Source organism: Oncorhynchus mykiss, chromosome 24 (assembly GCF_057628025.1).
Source record: "Oncorhynchus mykiss isolate SJ-2025 chromosome 24, ASM5762802v1, whole genome shotgun sequence".
Classification (NCBI taxonomy): domain Eukaryota; kingdom Metazoa; phylum Chordata; class Actinopteri; order Salmoniformes; family Salmonidae; genus Oncorhynchus; species Oncorhynchus mykiss.
The window spans coordinates 35,121,519-35,142,379 of record NC_143045.1 but is presented as its reverse complement, the minus strand read 5'-3'; the positions used below and the strand labels follow the sequence as shown (position 1 = coordinate 35,142,379).

The 20,861-nt window shown below is 45.3% G+C and overlaps 1 protein-coding gene across 1 annotated transcript; it reads left to right on the top strand.

The window, feature by feature from the left end:
* Window positions 1-651: 651 nt before the first annotated feature.
* Window positions 652-16,620, top strand: LOC110503200 (NACHT and WD repeat domain-containing protein 2). Its single transcript, XM_036962130.2, has 9 exons — window positions 652-905; window positions 1,193-1,281; window positions 6,681-6,788; window positions 6,929-7,138; window positions 7,403-7,526; window positions 9,426-9,586; window positions 9,719-10,156; window positions 10,337-10,943; window positions 11,057-16,620. The coding sequence occupies exons 1-9, from the start codon at window positions 839-841 to the stop codon at window positions 14,296-14,298; spliced, it is 5,046 nt and encodes a 1,681-aa protein (XP_036818025.2). The 5' UTR covers window positions 652-838; the 3' UTR covers window positions 14,299-16,620.
* The last annotated feature ends 4,241 nt before the right edge of the window (window positions 16,621-20,861 follow it).

The window sequence follows — 20,861 nt, the reverse complement described above, 5'->3', positions numbered from 1 at the left end:
GTGATTATACTGCGAGAGGAGGAAGGATACGATCCTATCTTTGCTTGGCTAGTTTGGTCTGCTCTAATCCACGCCCTCTCCTTGATCTCTCTTACATCTTCAGAACGTTTATCAAACTGGTTTTGAAGTGTATGGTTAACATCAATGTCCTCCATCTTGTCAGAAAGCTGTTCTCAGCCAACACTTTTTAATTACAATACGTGTGTGTTGTTATGGTCAAATATAACTCTGTAATCTTCCTCTATACAACAGTCCTGTGTCCCTGTACTTTTAGTTTATTTGAGCTTTTTTTTATATCTATTTGATTTTGTTTTGATTTGGAGATGTTTTCCGAGCTGCTAAATCAGTGTAGTTGAACAACAGGCCTTCTCTCTTCTGAATGTTGCCATGGTGACAACATTGAGAACAGGTGCAAAATTATTTCCGCATTATTATTATTATTGGCTGTAAAAAAATAAAAATAAAATAAAAAAGTTTGTATTTATTGTGTACAAATGTTAAATAATAAAACAGATTGGAAAAATACTTTTCATAACATTTTTGTTATTCACAGTAGACTTTTATAAGACTTGTGATACAAAATCTGTCTAGTGTGTGAATCTGAGAGAGAGTGTGTTCATTATCCAGAACAGCATCAGAAGGCAGTTTCCTGACGGGAACAGCAAGGAGGAGGAGAGACTGGGCGAGGGGGGGAAGGGAGAATCGTTTAGGCAGGACTCACTACTAGCCTGTGCAAGTTTGTTACTTTGGTCTTACTAAATAGTTTACATGTATTATTTTTTTGTCCCGTGTGGATGCTATTTTCCGTTTATATCTTATCGTTGCCTCTGACAGAATCATGGACGACTCCCGAACAGCATCATGCAAGTCCTGTATCAAGGTTTACCTGTGTTCTAATCCAGAAGGTACAGCAGGTCTGACTGTGTGTGTGTGGTGTATGACCCTGGTTGGAGAAGGAATGGAAGTATAACCCCTGTGTGTGTGCTGAATGACACTGGTTGGAGAAGGAATGGAAGTATAACCCCTGTGTGTGTGCTGAATGACACTGGTTGGAGAAGGAATGGAAGTATAACCCCTGTGTGTGTGCTGAATGACACTGGTTGGAGAAGGAATGGAAGTATAACCCCTGTGTGTGTGCTGAATGACACTGGTTGGAGAAGGAATGGAAGTATAACCCCTGTGTGTTGTCTAGACTCTGTTGTGGAACGCAGGGCTCTGAGAGAAAATGTGTTTCCCAGGCTGAGGGAGCACTGCAGACACACATACGGACTGGACTTCAAGGTGAGAGGTCACCTCTGTTTTGATGTTGGAATGGATATCATACTGTAGGCAGATCTTATTTATCTGGTCCTGTATCATACTGTAGGAAGGTCTTATTTAGCTGGTCCTGTATCATACTGTAGGCAGATCTTATTTAGCTGGTCCTGTATCATACTGTAGGACAGTCTTATTTAGCTGGTCCTATATCATACTGTAGGACAGTCTTATTTAGCTGGTCCTTTATCATACTGTAGGACGGTCTTATTTAGCTGGTCCTGTATCATACTGTAGGACGGTCTTATTTAGCTGGTCCTGTATCATACTGTAGGCAGATCTTATTTAGCTGGTCCTGTATCATACTGTAGGACGGTCTTATTTAGCTGGTCCTGTATCATACTGTAGGACGGTCTTATTTAGCTGGTCCTGTATCATACTGTAGGCAGATCTTATTTAGCTGGTCCTGTATCATACTGTAGGACAGTCTTATTTAGCTGGTCCTGTATCATACTGTAGGACGGTCTTATTTAGCTGGTCCTGTATCATACTGTAGGACGGTCTTATTTAGCTGGTCTTGTATCATACTGTAGGCAGATCTTATTTAGCTGGTCCTGTATCATACTGTAGGACGGTCTTATTTAGCTGGTCCTGTATCATACTGTAGGACGGTCTTATTTAGCTGGTCCTGTATCATACTGTAGGACGGTCTTATTTAGCTGGTCCTGTATCATACTGTAGGACGGTCTTATTTAGCTGGTCCTGTATCATACTGTAGGACGGTCTTATTTAGCTGGTCCTGTATCATACTGTAGGACGGTCTTATTTAGCTGGTCCTGTATCATACTGTAGGCATATCTTATTTAGCTGGTCCTGTATCATACTGTAGGACGGTCTTATTTAGCTGGTCCTGTATCATACTGTAGGACGGTCTTATTTAGCTGGTCCTGTATCATACTGTAGGCAGATCTTATTTAGCTGGTCCTGTATCATACTGTAGGCAGCTCTTATTTAGCTGGTCCTGTATCATACTGCAGGACGGTCTTATTTAGCTGGTCCTGTATCATACTGCAGGACGGTCTTATTTAGCTGGTCCTGTATCATACTGTAGGATGGTCTTATTTAGCTGGTCCTGTATCATACTGTAGGACGGTCTTATTTAGCTGGTCCTGTATCATACTGTAGGACGGTCTTATTTAGCTGGTCCTGTATCATACTGTAGGCAGATCTTATTTAGCTGGTCCTGTATCATCCTGTAGGACGGTCTTATTTAGCTGGTCCTGTATCATACTGCAGGACGGTCTTATTTAGCTGGTCCTTTATCATACTGTAGGACGGTCTTATTTAGCTGGTCCTGTATCACACTGTAGGACAGTCTTATTTAGCTGGTCCTATATCATACTGTAGGACAGTCTTATTTAGCTGGTCCTGTATCATACTGTAGGACAGTCTTATTTAGCTGGTCCTGTATCATACTGCAGGACGGTCTTATTTAGCTGGTCCTGTATCATAATGTAGGACGGTCTTATTTAGCTGGTCCTGTATCATACTGTAGGCAGATCTTATTTAGCTGGTCCTGTATCATACTGTAGGACGGTCTTATTTAGCTGGTCCTGTATCATACTGTAGGACGGTCTTATTTAGCTGGTCCTGTATCATACTGTAGGCAGATCTTATTTAGCTGGTCCTGTATCATACTGTTGGACGGTCTTATTTAGCTGGTCCTGTATCATACTGTAGGACATTCTTATTTAGCTGGTCCTGTATCATACTGTAGGACAGTCTTATTTAGCTGGTCCTGTATCATACTGTAGGACAGTCTTATTTAGCTGGTCTTATATCATACTGTAGGACAGTCTTATTTAGCTGGTCCTGCATCATACTGTAGGACGGTCTTATTTAGCTGGTCCTGTATCATACTGTAGGATGTTCTTATTTAGCTGGTCCTTTATCATACTGTAGGACGGTCTTATTTAGCTGGTCCTGTATCATACTGTAGGACAGTCTTATTTAGCTGGTCCTATATCATACTGTAGGACAGTCTTATTTAGCTGGTCCTGTATCATACTGTAGGACAGTCTTATTTAGCTGGTCCTATATCATACTGCAGGACGGTCTTATTTAGCTGGTCCTGTATCATACTGTAGGACAGTCTTATTTAGCTGGTCCTGTATCATACTGCAGGACGGTCTTATTTAGCTGGTCCTGTATCATACTGTAGGACGGTCTTATTTAGCTGGTCCTGTATCATACTGTAGGACGGTCTTATTTAGCTGGTCCTGTATCATACTGTAGGACAGTCTTCTTTAGCTTGTCCTGTATCATACTGTAGGACGGTCTTATTTAGCTGGTCCTGTATCATACTGTAGGACGGTCTTATTTAGCTGGTCCTGTATCATACTGTAGGACAGTCTTATTTAGCTGGTCCTGTATCATACTGTAGGACAGTCTTATTTAGCTGGTCCTGTATCATACTGTAGGACGGTCTTATTTAGCTGGTCCTGCATCATACTGTAGGACGGTCTTATTTAGCTGGTCCTGTATCATACTGTAGGACGGTCTTATTTAGCTGGTCCTGTATCATACTGTAGGACGGTCTTATTTAGCTGGTCCTGTATCATACTGTAGGACGGTCTTATTTAGCTTGTCCTGTATCATACTGTAGGACGGTCTTATTTAGCTGGTCCTGTATCATACTGTAGGACGGTCTTATTTAGCTGGTCCTGTATCATACTGTAGGCAGATCTTATTTAGCTGGTCCTGTATCATACTGTAGGACGGTCTTATTTAGCTGGTCCTGTATCATACTGTAGGACGGTCTTATTTAGCTGGTCCTGTATCATACTGTAGGCAGATCTTATTTAGCTGGTCCTGTATCATACTGTAGGACAGTCTTATTTAGCTGGTCCTATATCATACTGTAGGACAGTCTTATTTAGCTGGTCCTTTATCATACTGTAGGACAGTCTTATTTAGCTGGTCCTGTATCATACTGTAGGACGGTCTTATTTAGCTGGTCCTGTATCATACTGTAGGCAGATCTTATTTAGCTGGTCCTGTATCATACTGTAGGACGGTCTTATTTAGCTGGTCCTGTATCATACTGTAGTCAGATCTTATTTAGCTGGTCCTGTATCATACTGTAGGACAGTCTTATTTAGCTGGTCCTGTATCATACTGTAGGACGGTCTTATTTAGCTGGTCCTGTATCATACTGTAGGACGGTCTTATTTAGCTGGTCTTGTATCATACTGTAGGCAGATCTTATTTAGCTGGTCCTGTATCATACTGTAGGACGGTCTTATTTAGCTGGTCCTGTATCATACTGTAGGACGGTCTTATTTAGCTGGTCCTGTATCATACTGTAGGACGGTCTTATTTAGCTGGTCCTGTATCATACTGTAGGACGGTCTTATTTAGCTGGTCCTGTATCATACTGTAGGACGGTCTTATTTAGCTGGTCCTGTATCATACTGTAGGACGGTCTTATTTAGCTGGTCCTGTATCATACTGTAGGCATATCTTATTTAGCTGGTCCTGTATCATACTGTAGGACAGTCTTATTTAGCTGGTCCTGTATCATACTGTAGGACGGTCTTATTTAGCTGGTCCTGTATCATACTGTAGGCAGATCTTATTTAGCTGGTCCTGTATCATACTGTAGGACGGTCTTATTTAGCTGGTCCTGTATCATACTGCAGGACGGTCTTATTTAGCTGGTCCTGTATCATACTGCAGGACGGTCTTATTTAGCTGGTCCTGTATCATACTGTAGGACGGTCTTATTTAGCTGGTCCTGTATCATACTGTAGGACGGTCTTATTTAGCTGGTCCTGTATCATACTGTAGGACGGTCTTATTTAGCTGGTCCTGTATCATACTGTAGGCAGATCTTATTTAGCTGGTCCTGTATCATCCTGTAGGACGGTCTTATTTAGCTGGTCCTGTATCATACTGCAGGACGGTCTTATTTAGCTGGTCCTCTATCATACTGTAGGACGGTCTTATTTAGCTGGTCCTGTATCATACTGTAGGACAGTCTTATTTAGCTGGTCCTATATCATACTGTAGGACAGTCTTATTTAGCTGGTCCTGTATCATACTGTAGGACAGTCTTATTTAGCTGGTCCTGTATCATACTGCAGGACGGTCTTATTTAGCTGGTCCTGTATCATACTGTAGGACGGTCTTATTTAGCTGGTCCTGTATCATACTGTAGGACGGTCTTATTTAGCTGGTCCTGTATCATACTGTAGGACGGTCTTATTTAGCTGGTCCTGTATCATACTGTAGGACAGTCTTATTTAGCTTGTCCTGTATCATACTGTAGGACGGTCTTATTTAGCTGGTCCTGTATCATACTGTAGGACGGTCTTATTTAGCTGGTCCTGTATCATACTGTAGGACAGTCTTATTTAGCTGGTCCTGTATCATACTGTAGGACAGTCTTATTTAGCTGGTCCTATATCATACTGTAGGACAGTCTTATTTAGCTGGTCCTATATCATACTGTAGGACAGTCTTATTTAGCTGGTCCTGTATCATACTGTAGGACGGTCTTTTTTAGCTGGTCCTGCATCATACTGTAGGACGGTCTTATTTAGCTGGTCCTGTATCATACTGTAGGACGGTCTTATTTAGCTGGTCCTGTATCATACTGTAGGACGGTCTTATTTAGCTTGTCCTGTATCATACTGTAAGACGGTCTTATTTAGCTGGTCCTGTATCATACTGTAGGACAGTCTTATTTAGCTGGTCCTATATCATACTGTAGGACGGTCTTATTTAGCTCGTCCTGTATCATACTGTAGGACGGTCTTATTTAGCTGGTCCTGTATCATACTGTAGGAAGGTCTTATTTAGCTGGTCCTGTATCATGGCAGTTGGTGAACCATTCAGTACCCCTCATGGTGGAGAGGCACGGAGCGTGAGATCAAAGCCTCTACAGTAGCCGGCCTTTAGGAGCAGTTCAACTCAACACATTCTACTGTTGATTGGTAGGGGATAGAGGATTTTCTCACAATGGTGCCATGAAGAGAGAGCAGGGGAGGGGTGTGTTATTGTTGAGTATGAACAAGGTGCTGACTGACTGTGTGTGTTTTGAGTGTGAGTTTTCCTTCAGGCAATATGATGTGTTTGTGAAGTTATTATCTCTGTTGAGCAGCAGGAGTTATGAGCTTGTTGAACAAAACCCATATTCAGATGGACTTGATGTTTTGTAAATGTATTTCTACAGCTGTGTAAACGACAATACATGTCATACTATATGTTTGATAATAAATCATCTCTCTCCAGAATATTGTAGTTAAGTTGACTCACACACTTAAGCTGACTCTCAGGTGACAATACTAGGCCTAGCTTTTGCTGTGAACTAGGGAAGCTAGTGAAGGTCTGATTCAATAGGATTCTCTATCATGTGTATGTAGGTGATAGACCCTTATGAGGCAAGTGATCCCAGAACCGGGCCAGACCAACAGACTAGACAAAAGCTACTACAGGCGTGTAGAGAAAGCTCTGACGGACCCTACCTAGTGGTAAGGCACCACATCCACGTCCCAAATCAACCCCTACACCCTACTTAGTACATTTAGTATAACCCTTTTTCCCTAATCAACCCTACACAACATGTAGTAACTCCTGTACTTCTCTGTGTGTCCTGTGGGTGGCGCTGCAGGCTCTGGTGGGGGCACAGTATGGTGCTGTGTGTTTACCTGCCCAGGTGGAGGTGGCAGAGTTCCACAGGCTGCTCCAGGTGTGCCAGCGAGCGGGCATCAGTACCCGTGCTCTAGAGAAGGCATACCTGAGAGACGAGAATACAATACCACCGTCCTTCTGCCTGCAACGACAGACACGCATTCACACACAGCTGCACCCCGACAAACAGGTGAGGAAAAATCACCAGGTACACACACACGCACATACACACACACACACACACACACACACACACACACACACACACACACACACACACACACAGCTGCACCCCGACAAACAGGTGAGGAAAAATCACCAGGTACACACACACACGCACACGCACACACACACACACACACACACACACACACACACACACACACACACACACACACACACACACACACACACACACACACAGCAGCACAGGTTATGATGATCTTTTTCTCAGACAGATGAAAAGACAGGAGAAACGGGTGTTGACGAGGAGGAGGAGATGAGGAAGGTCTTGCAGGCTGCTGTGAGTCAGTGTGTTCAGGGGGGTCTCCTAACAACCCTAGGCTACTACAGGTCAGGTGAGTGAGATGTGTTAGTGAGATGATCTAGGGCTAGTCCTGTATCGATATTCACATTGTCAAAACCAACATATCATGTTTCAAAGGGAGGCTTAAATAGCAAAATACTGTTTTCTAGTTTGTATTTATTCTTTAACTACACCGAACAAAAATATAAACGCAACATGCAATAATTTCAAAGAGTTACAGTTCATATGAGGAAATCAGTTAATTTAAATAAATTCATTAGGCCCTAATCTATGGATTTCACATGACTGCGAATACAGATGTGATTATGTTGGTCACAGAGACCTTAAAAATAAAAGTAGGGTTGTGGTTCAGAAACCCAGTCAGCACAACACATTTCCTTCACATAGAGTTGATCAGGCTGGTGATTGTGGCCTGTGGAATGTTGTTTCACTCCTCTTCAATGGCTGTGTGTTGCTGGATATTGGTGGGAACTGGAACACACTGTCGTACATGTAGATCCAGAGCATCCCAAACATGCTCAGTGGCTGACGTGTCTGGTGAGTATGCAGGCCATGGAAGAACTGGGGCATTTTCAGTATCCAGGGATTATGTACGGATCCTTGTGACATGGGGCCGTGCATTATCATGCTGAGACATGAGGTGATGGCGGTGGTTGAATGGCACGACAGGATCTCGTCACGGTATCTCTGTGCATTTAAATAGCCATCGATAAAATGCAATTGTGTTAGTTGTCAGTAGTTTATGTCTGCCCATACCATAACCCCACTGCCACCAGGGGGCACTGTTTTTTATATTTTTTTTTATTTAACTTTTTTTTAACTAGGCAAGTCAGAACAAATTCTTATTTACAATGTTAAAAATGTTGACGTCAGAAAACCGCTCTCCCACACCATGCCATACGTCTGCCATCTGCCCAGTACAGTTGAAACCGGGATTCATTCATGAAGAGCACTCTTCATGCCAGTGGCCATCCAAGGTGAGCATTTGCCCACTGAAGTCTGTTACGACGTCAAACTGCAGTCAGTTGAAGGAAGACGAGCACGCAGATGAGCTTCCCTGAGACGGTTTATGACTGTTTACAGAAATTCTTAGAGTGTACAAACCCACAGTTTCATCAGCTGTCCGGGTGGCTGTTCAAAATACAGCACACAACTCACATGTAATTCAGTATTTGAAATAACATTCCGAGCCCCTGACTCATCATAACACACAGTAGCCAACCAGAAGAGCAGTGCCAATGATCAGTAGCTCCATCAGAAGTCCAGTCTGTTCGTCCACAGCCATGACCTCTGTCTGTGGTCAGTGTGTGTTATAGTCATGTGTCTCTATAGCCCCTTTAGGTACAGATTACCATGTGACTTCCTCTTCAGTCCTCGACCAATGACAAGTGACTGAATGAAAACGACATGGTTGTACCACCTGTCCAGCTAGGCCAGACAGTTTAAAGGTCGTGGTTCAGTTCTATACATGCAGAAAATGAGCCACATGAACTCACACTCGGCCCCCAAAAGCAACCTAAAACACTGTTGCTATCTCTCTGTCCCCATAGTAACAGATATCCCAGTATCTTCTAGATTTGCACATCCCACCTGAAGAAAGGTGTGAAGGTGTGAAATGACTCAATGTTCCCTTCATCGAGGTGCTGTGTTCAACAGAGAACAGGCGACCTCACACCCCCATCTCTCTCTTTAGGCGTAAGGCGAAGGAAGTGGTGGGAGTTGAGCAACATCTACTGGACGCAAGACAAACTATACTTATATTCACCTCTCTGACATTTTAAATAGCTCCATCACCCTAGTAGGATTTCAGATTATCTATAGGAATTGTACATTCTTCACACACCTCTCTGACATTTAAGGTGTCCAACAGATCCGTATGTAATATGCTCTTTATTAAGGTGAACATTTTGAAAACTCTCTATCTCTCTAGCTCTCGACACAGACCTGCGATTCGCTCTGGAGAATTGTCCAAGACGTGACATCAATCGCTGCCTGGTCTATGTCAACAAGATCTCTAATGGGCGGGGCCAGAATGAGGGGGCAGACCAACCCCCTAAAGAGCCGCCACTGCACCCTTATCCTCCACTCAAGGTACATGCTTCACTTAACAACTGATCTAGAATCTGATTACTCTCCCCCCAACCTCTACCTGGGGATGACAAATATCTGACCTTGTATCAGTGGTATTAGGTAAGGAGTAACGTCATCCCCCATCTACCGCAGGCTCTGTCCGATGACAGCCTCCTGTCCCAGCTCTGTGACCACTTCCTGCCCAGCCTGGTGACTTCCTGTCAGCTCCTGGTGTACACCACAACTTCGGAATGCGACCCTCGTCATGGCTACACCCCCGCCAGGAGGAGGAGCTATGCGGAGGGTCTCTGCCAGCAGCTCTACTCCGACCTCCTGGCTCTGATTGACAGCTCTGTCGCCATGGGAATGGGCAAGTCAGTATCGTCACCTCATTCTGATGATGCGTTGACCAGAGAGCAGGCTGAGCAGGAGGAGCTGTGTTCTCTCTATTCCCGTCTCTATGACAACGATCGGCCAGAGGAAGAGGAAGTCAGGTCTTACCTGGAGCAGAGGGACACACAACACCCACTAGTGGTCGTAGGAGGGCCGTGCACAGGGAAAACTGTGCTGCTGGCACATTGTGCACAGCAGGTAGATGGAGCAGTAACTCAGGACAGACAGAATCTTATAGAAGTGATTGGAAGAAGAAACGACCTGTTGCTTCTATAAGACATTACTAGAAGAGAGCTGCAGGGTCCATCCCAAATGACTGGGACTGTACTGATTGGCAGCGCCACATAACAGCCTGTTTCTCTCTCCTCTCTTCTGCAGGTGAGGTCATGGCTGAGCGACATGGATCCCGTAGTGATTATCCAGTTCACCAGTCTGTCAGTCAATCTCTCACCTAGACACCTTCTCTCCAGCCTGTGCCACCAGATAGCCCACAGATACAACCGTAACCCTGAGCCCAGTAGCAGAGATCCTAACCCTACCCTCACCCAGCTCAGACATAACCTTTCCTCCCTTCTCTCCCTCTGTCCCACCCCTAAACAGCCCCTGGTCCTCATCCTTGACGGCCTAGACCAAGCTTGGACCGTCTCCGGACCCCAAACCATCAAGTGTCTCCCTTCCCCCCTCCCTCCCAACATCAAACTCGTGCTCTCCATCTCCCCCACCCAAACCAATACCCTCCACACCCTTGAACTCCATTTCCCACAATCCTCCTCTGCAGTTTTTGGTGTCTCAGGGTGCTGTGTGAGTGTGGAGCTGGGGCCGGTGGAAGGGAGGGGGTGTGTGAGGATGTTGGCAGCCCTTCTAGAGGGGTCAGGAAGGAGAGTGACGTCAGGACAGCAGGGGGTCATGAACGTGGCCCTGATCTCCTGCCCTCTGACCCTCTACGCTCGCCTCCTGCATAGACACGCCTCGCTGTGGACCTCAGGTACACATCAAAAACACAGTATAAACACATCTATCTCTATATATCTGGAGCTAATTTCTCTCTTTCTCCCACTCCCTCTCTCTCTGTCCTCTCTCGCTCTCTCTCTCTCTCAGCATCAGAGGTGACTGATGAGACCCTCCCTGTGGGTGTCCACTCCAGCATCACAGTGTTTCTGGTTCACCTAGAGGAGAAACATGGGTTGGTTCTGGTGTCCCGAGCCCTGAGCTACCTGACCCTCTCCAGGACCGGACTCACAGAGGCTGAGCTCTCTGACCTCCTGTCCAGTGATGACGCGGTGCTGGCTGGGTACGTCTCGGCCAGTGAGCCCCCTCCCTCCAAGTTTAGGGTACCTGAGGTGGAAGTGGAGAGGCTGTTGTTGGATCTGAAGGGGTTTCTGGTGAAGAGGAGTGTTGCAGGGTCTCATGTTCTATTCTGGGTCAGTAGACATTTTGGGTTGGTGGTGTGTGAGAGGTACCTGAGCTCCTGGGAGATGAGGGAGGAGATGCACACAGCGATGGCTGACTATTTTAATGGTCGCTGGGCCTACGGTAGAGCCAAACCACTGGTCATCAGCCAGAACACAGGACTCAACCAACCTGGGCCTGTCCCTGACACTGCCCGAATGAAAAAATACATTGACAGACAACCTCTTGGTCAACCCTATGTGTTTAACTCTAAACCCTCCTCATCCTCTTCCTCCCCCTCTTCTGAGCATGTGCGAGTCAACCTGCGCAAGCTTCTGGAACTGCCCTATCACCTGAAGGAGAGTGGCAGGTTGGAGGAGCTAGGGCGAGGTCTGATGATGTCACTGGAGTTCCATCAGGCTATGCTGAGGGCGGGGCTCCTCGGGGATCTGGTAACCCTGCTGGAGGATTGGGAAAGGGAGGGGGCGTCCCAGCTCATCTTCCCCAGGGAGAGAGCTCTTCTGGCGGGCATTCTGAGGGACTCAGCCTGTCTCCTCTGGAACTCCCCGATGGAGCTGTCCATGGTGATGAAGGGCAGGCTGCTTCCTTTCCTAGGGCTCTGTCCTGAGCTGGAGGGCTATGCTGAGGAGGTGACACAGGGGATCAAGAAGAGGGGAAGCGGGTTAGGAGTGGTGCTCAGTCCTGCCCCCTCTACTGTACCCTCCGCACAGTGTATTTTTCCAGAGGCCAGACAGTGTCCTGTTACAGATGCAGCAGGGACAGTGTCTGGGACTGTGGTTGTCATACAGAGTGATGGGTCTGCTTTGGTGTGGAGGGGTAGAGAGGCAGAGGAACTGAAACTGAGCTGTGAACCTGCGCTGAGGTTTGTAAGTGTCCGGGGTAGTGGGACTTTCATCCTCCTCTCAACTCAGTGCAACACACAGCTCCTGTGGGATGTGACTGGGACAACGTGTTTTCAGGATGTACTGTGTCTAGAAAGACAGGAGTCCAACTCAGACCAACACTCCAGTACCATAGTTGAAGGGTTTCTCATGTGTGATGACAGGATGTGTGTGTGGTGGAAAGGTCTGAGCTATGTGAGTGTTTCTGAAGTTTCCACCAGCCGCCTCCTCACCCGTTTGCAGTGCCAGAACACTGTGAGGAGTGTGTCTTTTCCCCCTACTGGTCAGTTTGTGTACTGTGGCCAGGAGAAAGGCACAGTGTCTATATTTGACACATCTGGAGGCACTCTCACTGCTATCTGTTCCAGTCCAGCAGAGTCATCAGTTATCGCTGTGATACTCAGTGAGGATGAGAGGGAGATGGCGTGTGTGGACAGCAGAGGGCACGTATTGTTATGGTGCGTAGCGACCAAAACAGATCCCAAACTCCTAAAAGAGTGTTGTAGTGGCAGCAGCCATTTTGAGTTCATCAATACAGACCTATCAGAAGAGAGTTGTATTCTGCTGGTGTGTAAAACCCAGGAGATTATTCTCTGGGACACGTGTGACTGGGAGCAGTGGGACCATTTCAGAGCTCCACAGGGGAAGGCCTTCTCTCAGGCGTTGTTAGCCCAGGACGGACAACTCATCCTGGCTTCGCTAGAGGCCTGTCCCTCTGTGCTGGTGTGGAGGATGACCACTGGTCAGTGTGTCCTGTCCTTAGATGCTGGCAGTCCTTCCCAACCCCTCTCACTGCTCAAGATGGAGTCTGTCCTCTCCGTGGTCACACAAAATGGCCACCTCACTACGTGGGACTCAGATGTGATATGTGCTGCGGCTATGGTCCCTAGAACTGGGGCCGGGGTGAGGGAGGTGGTGCTGGAGCCAATGGGAGAGCGGTTCTATGTGATTGACGGCTCAGAGATATTGTGGAGGTGGAGATTACAGACAGGAAGTCCAGAGACTCACTTCCTGCACGACGGCCCCGTGGAGAAGCTGTGTCTCTCTCCAGACGGCAGCCATCTTGTGAGCCTCTCAGGGGAGGACGTTTACGTGTGGCGGAGCGACACGGGACAGAACCTCCACCGTATCCACGGCAGCAGAGCTACAGAGGTTCTGATTACCTCTAACGGTCACATCGGGGTGTGTGTGTCGCAGCACGGCCTGTCCAGGGTGTGGAAGCTGGCCAGTGGGGCCGTGGTCTGTAACATTCACCTGTACCTGGCTGATGCCCAGGTCTCACCCGAGAGCACCTTCCTGTTAGGCCGTCGTCATGGCGACCTGCTCGCCGTCAGCCTGTGGTCTGGCACCGTCAGTAAGCGCTTCTCGTGCTCAGAACGCTATGAACGTTCTACGGTCGTGGCCTTCCGGACCCTGCCGGAACACCCAGACTTTGTGATCGTGATGGCCGCCTCTGGGTCTGTTTACACATGGAAGGTGATAGAGGAGACGGTATGCCGACAGTTTCTGCTCCCCCAGATGTTCCTGTGCCAGCCACAGGTCTTCCACATGTCGTCTGATGGGAGCTTCGCTCTGCTGTCCACTGATGATGACCTCATCACCCTGCTGGACCTGCCCCATGCCAGGCTGTGTAGGGTCAAGGCCCAGGGTCCAGTGCTCAAAGTTTGCTTGGATGACTCTGGACGCTACGCTGTCTATATCTGCCACCCCCCTGCCCAGGATAATGGCTGTGCCTGTGACCTGCACACTAAGCCATTGCTGGCAGTGGTACGGCTGGCTGACGGGGGGAGACTGGGGAGGTTGTGTCTGTGTAAGACCCCCACAGCTCTGGCTGTGAGTGAGGAGCTGTGTGTGTATGTGGGCTTCCAGGATGGGTCTGTGGGCGTGTACTCTATCTCTGACATCACAGGGAGGGGAGGGGCTGTCAGGGAAAGGATACAAGGGATTGGTCGGGAGAGGCCATGCCAGTGTGACAGTGAGCCAGTGCGATGGTTGCCTCTAGCAACACCCAGCATCACATGGCCCAAGTCTTCTTCAGAGATGACATAACATATGTAGTCCTGAGTCTTCTTCAGAGATGACATAACAGATGTAGGCTTGTCTTCTTCAGAGATGACATAACATATGTAGTCCTGAGTCTTCAGAGATGACATAACAGATGTAGTCCTGAGTCTTCTTCAGAGATGACATAACAGATGTAGGCTTGTCTTCTTCAGAGATGACATAACAGATGTAGTCTTGTCTTCTTCAGAGATGACATAACAGATATAGTCCTGAGTCTTCTTCAGAGATGATATACCAGATGTAGGCTTGTCTTCTTCAGAGATGACATAACAGATGTAGTCTTGTCTTCTTCAGAGATGACATACCAGATGTAGTCCTGAGTCTTCTTCAGAGATGACATACCAGATGTAGTCCTGAGTCTTCTTCAGAGATGACATACCAGATGTAGTCCTGAGTCTTCTTCAGAGATGACATACCAGATGTAGTCCTGAGTCTTCTTCAGAGATGACATACCAGATGTAGTCCTGAGTCTTCTTCAGAGATGACATACCAGATGTAGTCCTGAGTCTTCTTCAGAGATGACATAACAGATGTAGTCCTGAGTCTTCTTCAGAGATGACATAACAGATGTAGTCCTGAGTCTTCTTCAGAGATGACATAACAGATGTAGTCCTGAGTCTTCTTCAGAGATGACATAACAGATGTAGTCCTGAGTCTTCTTCAGAGATGACATAACAGATGTAGTCCTGAGTCTTCTTCAGAGATGACATAACAGATGTATGCCCAACTTGTGTCTTGTTGGCCAGTTTCCTTCTTTATTCATTTTAATTAAACCATTTTGTCCATTGTTACCTGTTAGTAAATTGATATTCCTAAATAAAATTGATATAAAAAATTGTTGTTTTCTGTCCAAAATCAATGTTGCAGAGCGATAACAAATCAGCTCATATTTGTTCAGCCTATTGATACGCAGCTGGTTACATCATTCTTCACATGCTGTGGTGCGCATTTTAAGCAATTAACAAGATATTAATATTAATACGATATTGTCCTATCAGAACAGGTGACTGAGGTCCAACCAAGGTTACATTTTAAATACTTTATTGGAATCAACAACAAAGAACATTTGTACCAAAAGTGTCAGATCTTTAGTTACCCGGCGGCAGTATCGACGTGTGTGCTTCAGGTATTACAGTATGTATGGCTCTGTAAACACATCAGACAAGCCTCAGCTGTAAAGATAGACTAAATTACGTGGCAGCACCGCAGATATTGTCGTGGAGAATCGTTACAAAATTTAACACTTACAAGAACTTGTGAATTCAATATGGGCTTTTAATACAAACATATCAGAAGCCTAGATGGTCCGCGGAACAGACACTTTTCCAGAGCACTGGCTCTGTATTTATACACATACAACATGTGAGTCCATCCCACATGCAAATTAAGTTACTTCCCTCAGTCCATCTGCCACCATTATATCCCAATCTGTGCATCCTGCTTGTTCAGCTCGATAACGCCCATATCTGCTTTCAGTTAAGTTATAATAGTGGCAGGACGTCTTCATGTCCCAAAAATAATGCATGCCCATCTTATGCTATGGGCCCCCTTACGTTCAGCCTGGTGTGCTCTTTGGTATGTCTGTCCTTATTAGGACTCGTAGACTATGTGTCTCTTCTCTTCATGTCCTAAAAATATATGTCCTATGTCTATAGTCCATCCGTTGGTCATTTGGCTGACCCCCTCCTTTGTATGTCCCTCTGACCTTGGTTTGTCCAGCTGTCCTATGCTCTCATGGCCTTACTCTGGCCTCCTGTCCTATACAATAGACAATGCATTTTACCAGATGCACTCTAAGTATCTTTCTCTTGTGGTACAGTATTATGTTTCTCCCTATATGTACATCTTTCTACCACAATATCAAATCAAATTTTATTTGTCACCTACACGTGGTTAGCAGATGTTAATGCGAGTGTAGCGAAATGCTTGCGCTTCTAGTTCCGACCGTGCGGTAATACCTAACAAAGATATTAAGATAAGCAAGATGCAAGACTTTGCTCTAACAGTCACACACAGTATCTGCACACAGGTTTGCTTCACGCTGATCACAGCTGGGTAGCCAGGGCACCGAAACAGAGGAGAAGTTGAGCCTCGCTCTTCTACACCGTTAGTCGTGGCGGAAATTGACCCACTATGCTGTTTACTTTCTGCATCTACGTCATATCGCTGAGTCTACCTTTTAAGATGGTAAATATTAAATCTTGTTCCGATGAAAAACATATTTGTGGAAACTTGTGTTCTGAGCTGCACCTCCCCTGTTACACTCACATTCCTTCTCTTACCCAAATGTACACACTCTCTCGCTCTCCCAACTACATTCTCAATCACAGTCACTCTTTCTTTTAAAAAAAACACATGCTAACCAGCCCACCAAACAGAAGGACTCAGGTCAAACAAATAATTCATACATTTTTTAAAACTAAATGCATTAAAAGTTGGTTATTTCAACCTAAGTCGTGCTGCAACTCAAGAGCAGGCAGATAAAGGATTTTCTGATTTGTCTTTGATAGCAAATTCATCAGGGTTCGCGGGACCCCCTCATAATAGCACCAGGAGTTGTACTATGACAGCACATGGCCGGACGAACCAAGTCCCGGGCCCTGGGAAGGAACATTTTAAAGGCTTATCTCTTCACATCGGAGACAAAATGTAGCAATTTTCTAGCAAATTTCCTGCAATTGTACACCTTTTGTCATGGGGAAGAGAGATTTTTTTTCAGCTTTAAAGATAATATCCTACATTTCTTCACATTTTGCCATGAGGCAGAGAGAACACTTTCCAGTTTTAAAGCTTAAATTACAAGAACTCGAAAAATGTATAATTGGTGGAGTACTGTGAGCCTCCCAGGCCCATGTTGCCCAGAGTTAAGAACATAAATTGTAGATTAATAATATTACATTGTATTGTATAACACACTCGAAGCGAATTCCACAGATCCCTTGGCCAAAATGTGTTTAATCTAGGCCTATATATATTTTGAGATCTTGCTGCAGACCCCCTGCAGTACCTCGGACCCCACTTTGAGAACCCCTGGTATATTGGATGTTTATAGATACTGTATTACTTTTTAAATATCATGATAATACCCGCACACTGTCAAAGGCTCATTTGCAATCGATTAACAAAAACCTACTCACCAGTTATTGCGGCCACTTTTTCAGGGTCCAATCCGTCTTTTTTCCCCCCTCCATCTTCTCCACTGAAATGTTTTTATTTATTTAACTAGGCAAGTAAGGTTAAGAACAAATTCTTATTTACAATGATGGCCTACCCGGGACAAACCCTCGCCTAACCCGGACGACGTTGGGCCAATTGAGCACCGCCTTATGGGACTCCCAATCACGGCCGGTTGTGATACAGCCCGGAATCGAACCTGGGTCTGTAGTGATGCCTCTAGCACTGCGATGTAGTTCCTTAGACCACTTCTCCCCCACTCGGGAGGCCACTTTTAGATTTTCCACCTAGGATTGTTCAAATGAAATGAGTTCAATGTGTCATAAATAATTATCCTAAGTCATAATGACACAGCCATATTCAAATGTGAGTTAGGTCTTAAGATAATTCCTCTGACTTATCCGTGTACAACACTATGGATAATACATACTTACCACAGCCATTGTTGCATAGAATTAAAATGAGTAGAACGGACATTCCCACCCGAAACTTTGACTTGTATTTAAAAATATACCTTCTCGGTATTTATCTTGACCTCATGTACTAGGTTTCAATAGAAACACCTTTAAATAGATAAATGAACCATTAACCAGTACAGTCATCTCAAGACAATACTGAGCCAGCTAACCATAACACCAACCCTATAGGATGACAGGCTAGAGTTAGTGCAGTTAGCCTAGCGTTAGCATACACAGTTAAAACAAGAAAATACAACTCTGTCATATATAACACTTGGCTGGGGAGATGTCAGGGCCTAGACAAAATAAAAGGAGTAGAAAATAAACATAAATATTACCTCAGAGGAGCTATAAATAAATAAATTAAAACCAGAATATTACCTTGCGCCATTTTCTCTTATGTTACTCTATGGGCTAGCCATGCTTAGCTGCAAACCCAGTCATCTCTATGTCAAGATCGCTAACAGTTTGCACTCGATCAATTTACACATTAAACTTTACAACTTCAACATAAAAGGTAAGTATCACTCAGATAATCATTTTGACTCTAACATGTTCTATAGATAATGTGCCATGTTCTATAGATAATGTGCTTGTGTACACCACATACCTGTTTAAGAGAACAACAGAAAAAAAGAGAGAAGGAGAAAGGTTAGAGTTTTCACAGGCGTCTTCTTCGACTGTTGTTGAGGGGACAGAGATGCAAACCACTGTGCTCCTACACCCCCTGCTGGTGGCAAACAGGTATAAACAATTCCCAATGGAAATCCTAGGAGCACTCAGCCCAAATAGTGGATTAAAACCATATACATACATTGATTACAACAATATCTAAACCATGTTTTATAAAAAAACAATGTGATTCATTAACCTTATGGGCAGCCACAACTATAGTGTATGAAAATAAACATTCATACTTAGGTGTCTGTGAATTTTCAAAACTTGCACATCACAAATTATAAATGCACAATAGTGTACGCTATATCAATCAAATCTCAGAATGAGATGGCAACATCTACAGTACAGTAGATAAAGATATGACAAAGTAGTCATAAGGTTGCCTAACACTATGCAATTAGAAAATAATTTATCCCTTCATGTGAGATTTCTGTATTGTTTTTAAATATATGCCATCTCCTCGTCCTAATCCATTGCTCTGTCTGCAGCAGTAGCCATTACCTACACATCTACGCAAACATCTTCATCAGTCTGGTGAGAGACACAGAGAGGTTTTCCACTTCTCAATCAAAGTGCAGAGTAGATGAGATGAATAAATTACAACAATTCTGGCTTATATTAGGTTGATTTAGCAGTATAAAGTCCAGTTTAATATGCAGTATGAATAGTGTAGTTTGGTTTTTCAGTGGCTCTGCGTTCCCTTTCTGGTTCTCAACCCAGCATCCTTGGAGGTCACGCTCACAGCCTTTTTCAACCAATCACAGCAGGCTCCCTGGACGGGCGAACTGAAGTTGGAAGATGCTAGAAAATGGATAGATGCACTGTCACGTGTGTGTGTGTGTGTGTGTGTGTGTGTGTGTGTGTGGTTAAGTAGTTAGAGTTAAGTAGTTAGAGTTAAGTAGTTAGAGTTAAGTAGTTAGGGTAAATGTATGGTTTGCTTTGGTAGATATTGGTTGTTTAGATTAAGAGTTCTAATCTTTCACGCCACCAGATACTGTATTCTGGAACCTCCACCAGATACTGTATTCTAGAACCTCCACTAGGGGTGCTCCACCAGATACTGTATTCTGGAACCTCCACCAGATACTGTATTCTAGAACCTCCACTAGGGGTGCTCCACCAGATACTGTATTCTGGAACCTCCACCAGATACTGTATTCTAGAACCTCCACTAGGGGTGCTCCACCAGATACTGTATTCTGGAACCTCCACCAGATACTGTATTCTGGAACCTCCACCAGATACTGTATTCTAGAACCTCCACCAGATACTGTATTCTGGAACCTCCACCAGATACTGTATTCTAGAACCTCCACTAGGGGTGCTCCACCAGATACTGTATTCTGGAACCTCCACCAGATACTGTATTCTAGAACCTCCACTAGGGGTGCTCCACCAGATACTGTATTCTGGAACCTCCACCAGATACTGTATTCTAGAACCTCCACTAGGGGTGCTCCACCAGATACTGTATTCTGGAACCTCCACCAGATACTGTATTCTGGATCCTCCACTAGGGGTGCTCCACCAGATACTGTATTCTGGAACCTCCACTAGGGGTGCTCCACCAGATACTGTATTCTGGAACCTCCACTAGGGGTGCTCCACCAGATACTGTATTCTAGAACCTCCACTAGGGGTGCTCCACCAGATACTGTATTCTGGAACCTCCACTAGGGGTGTCCCACCAGATACTGTATTCTGGAACCTCCACTAGGGGTGCTCCACCAGATATTGTATTCTGGAACCTCCACTAGGGGTGCTCCACCAGATACTGTATTCTGGAACCTCCACTAGGGGTGCTCCACCAGATACTGTATTCTGGAACCTCCACTAGGGGTGCTCCACCAGATACTGTATTCTGGATCCTCCACTAGGGGTGCTCCACCAGATATTGTATTCTGGAACCTCCACTAGGGGTGCTCCACCAGATACTGTATTCTGGAACCTCCACTAGGGGTGCCCCACCAGATACTGTATTCTGGAACCTCCACCAGATACTGTATTCTAGAACCTCCACTAGGGGTGCTCCACCAGATATTGTATTCTGGAACCTCCACTAGGGGTGCTCCACCAGATACTGTATTCTGGAACCTCTACTAGGGGTGCTCCACCAGATACTGTATTCTGGAACCTCCACTAGGGGTGCTCCACCAGATACTGTATTCTGGATCCTCCACTAGGGGTGCTCCACCAGATATTGTATTCTGGAACCTCCACTAGGGGTGCTCCACCAGA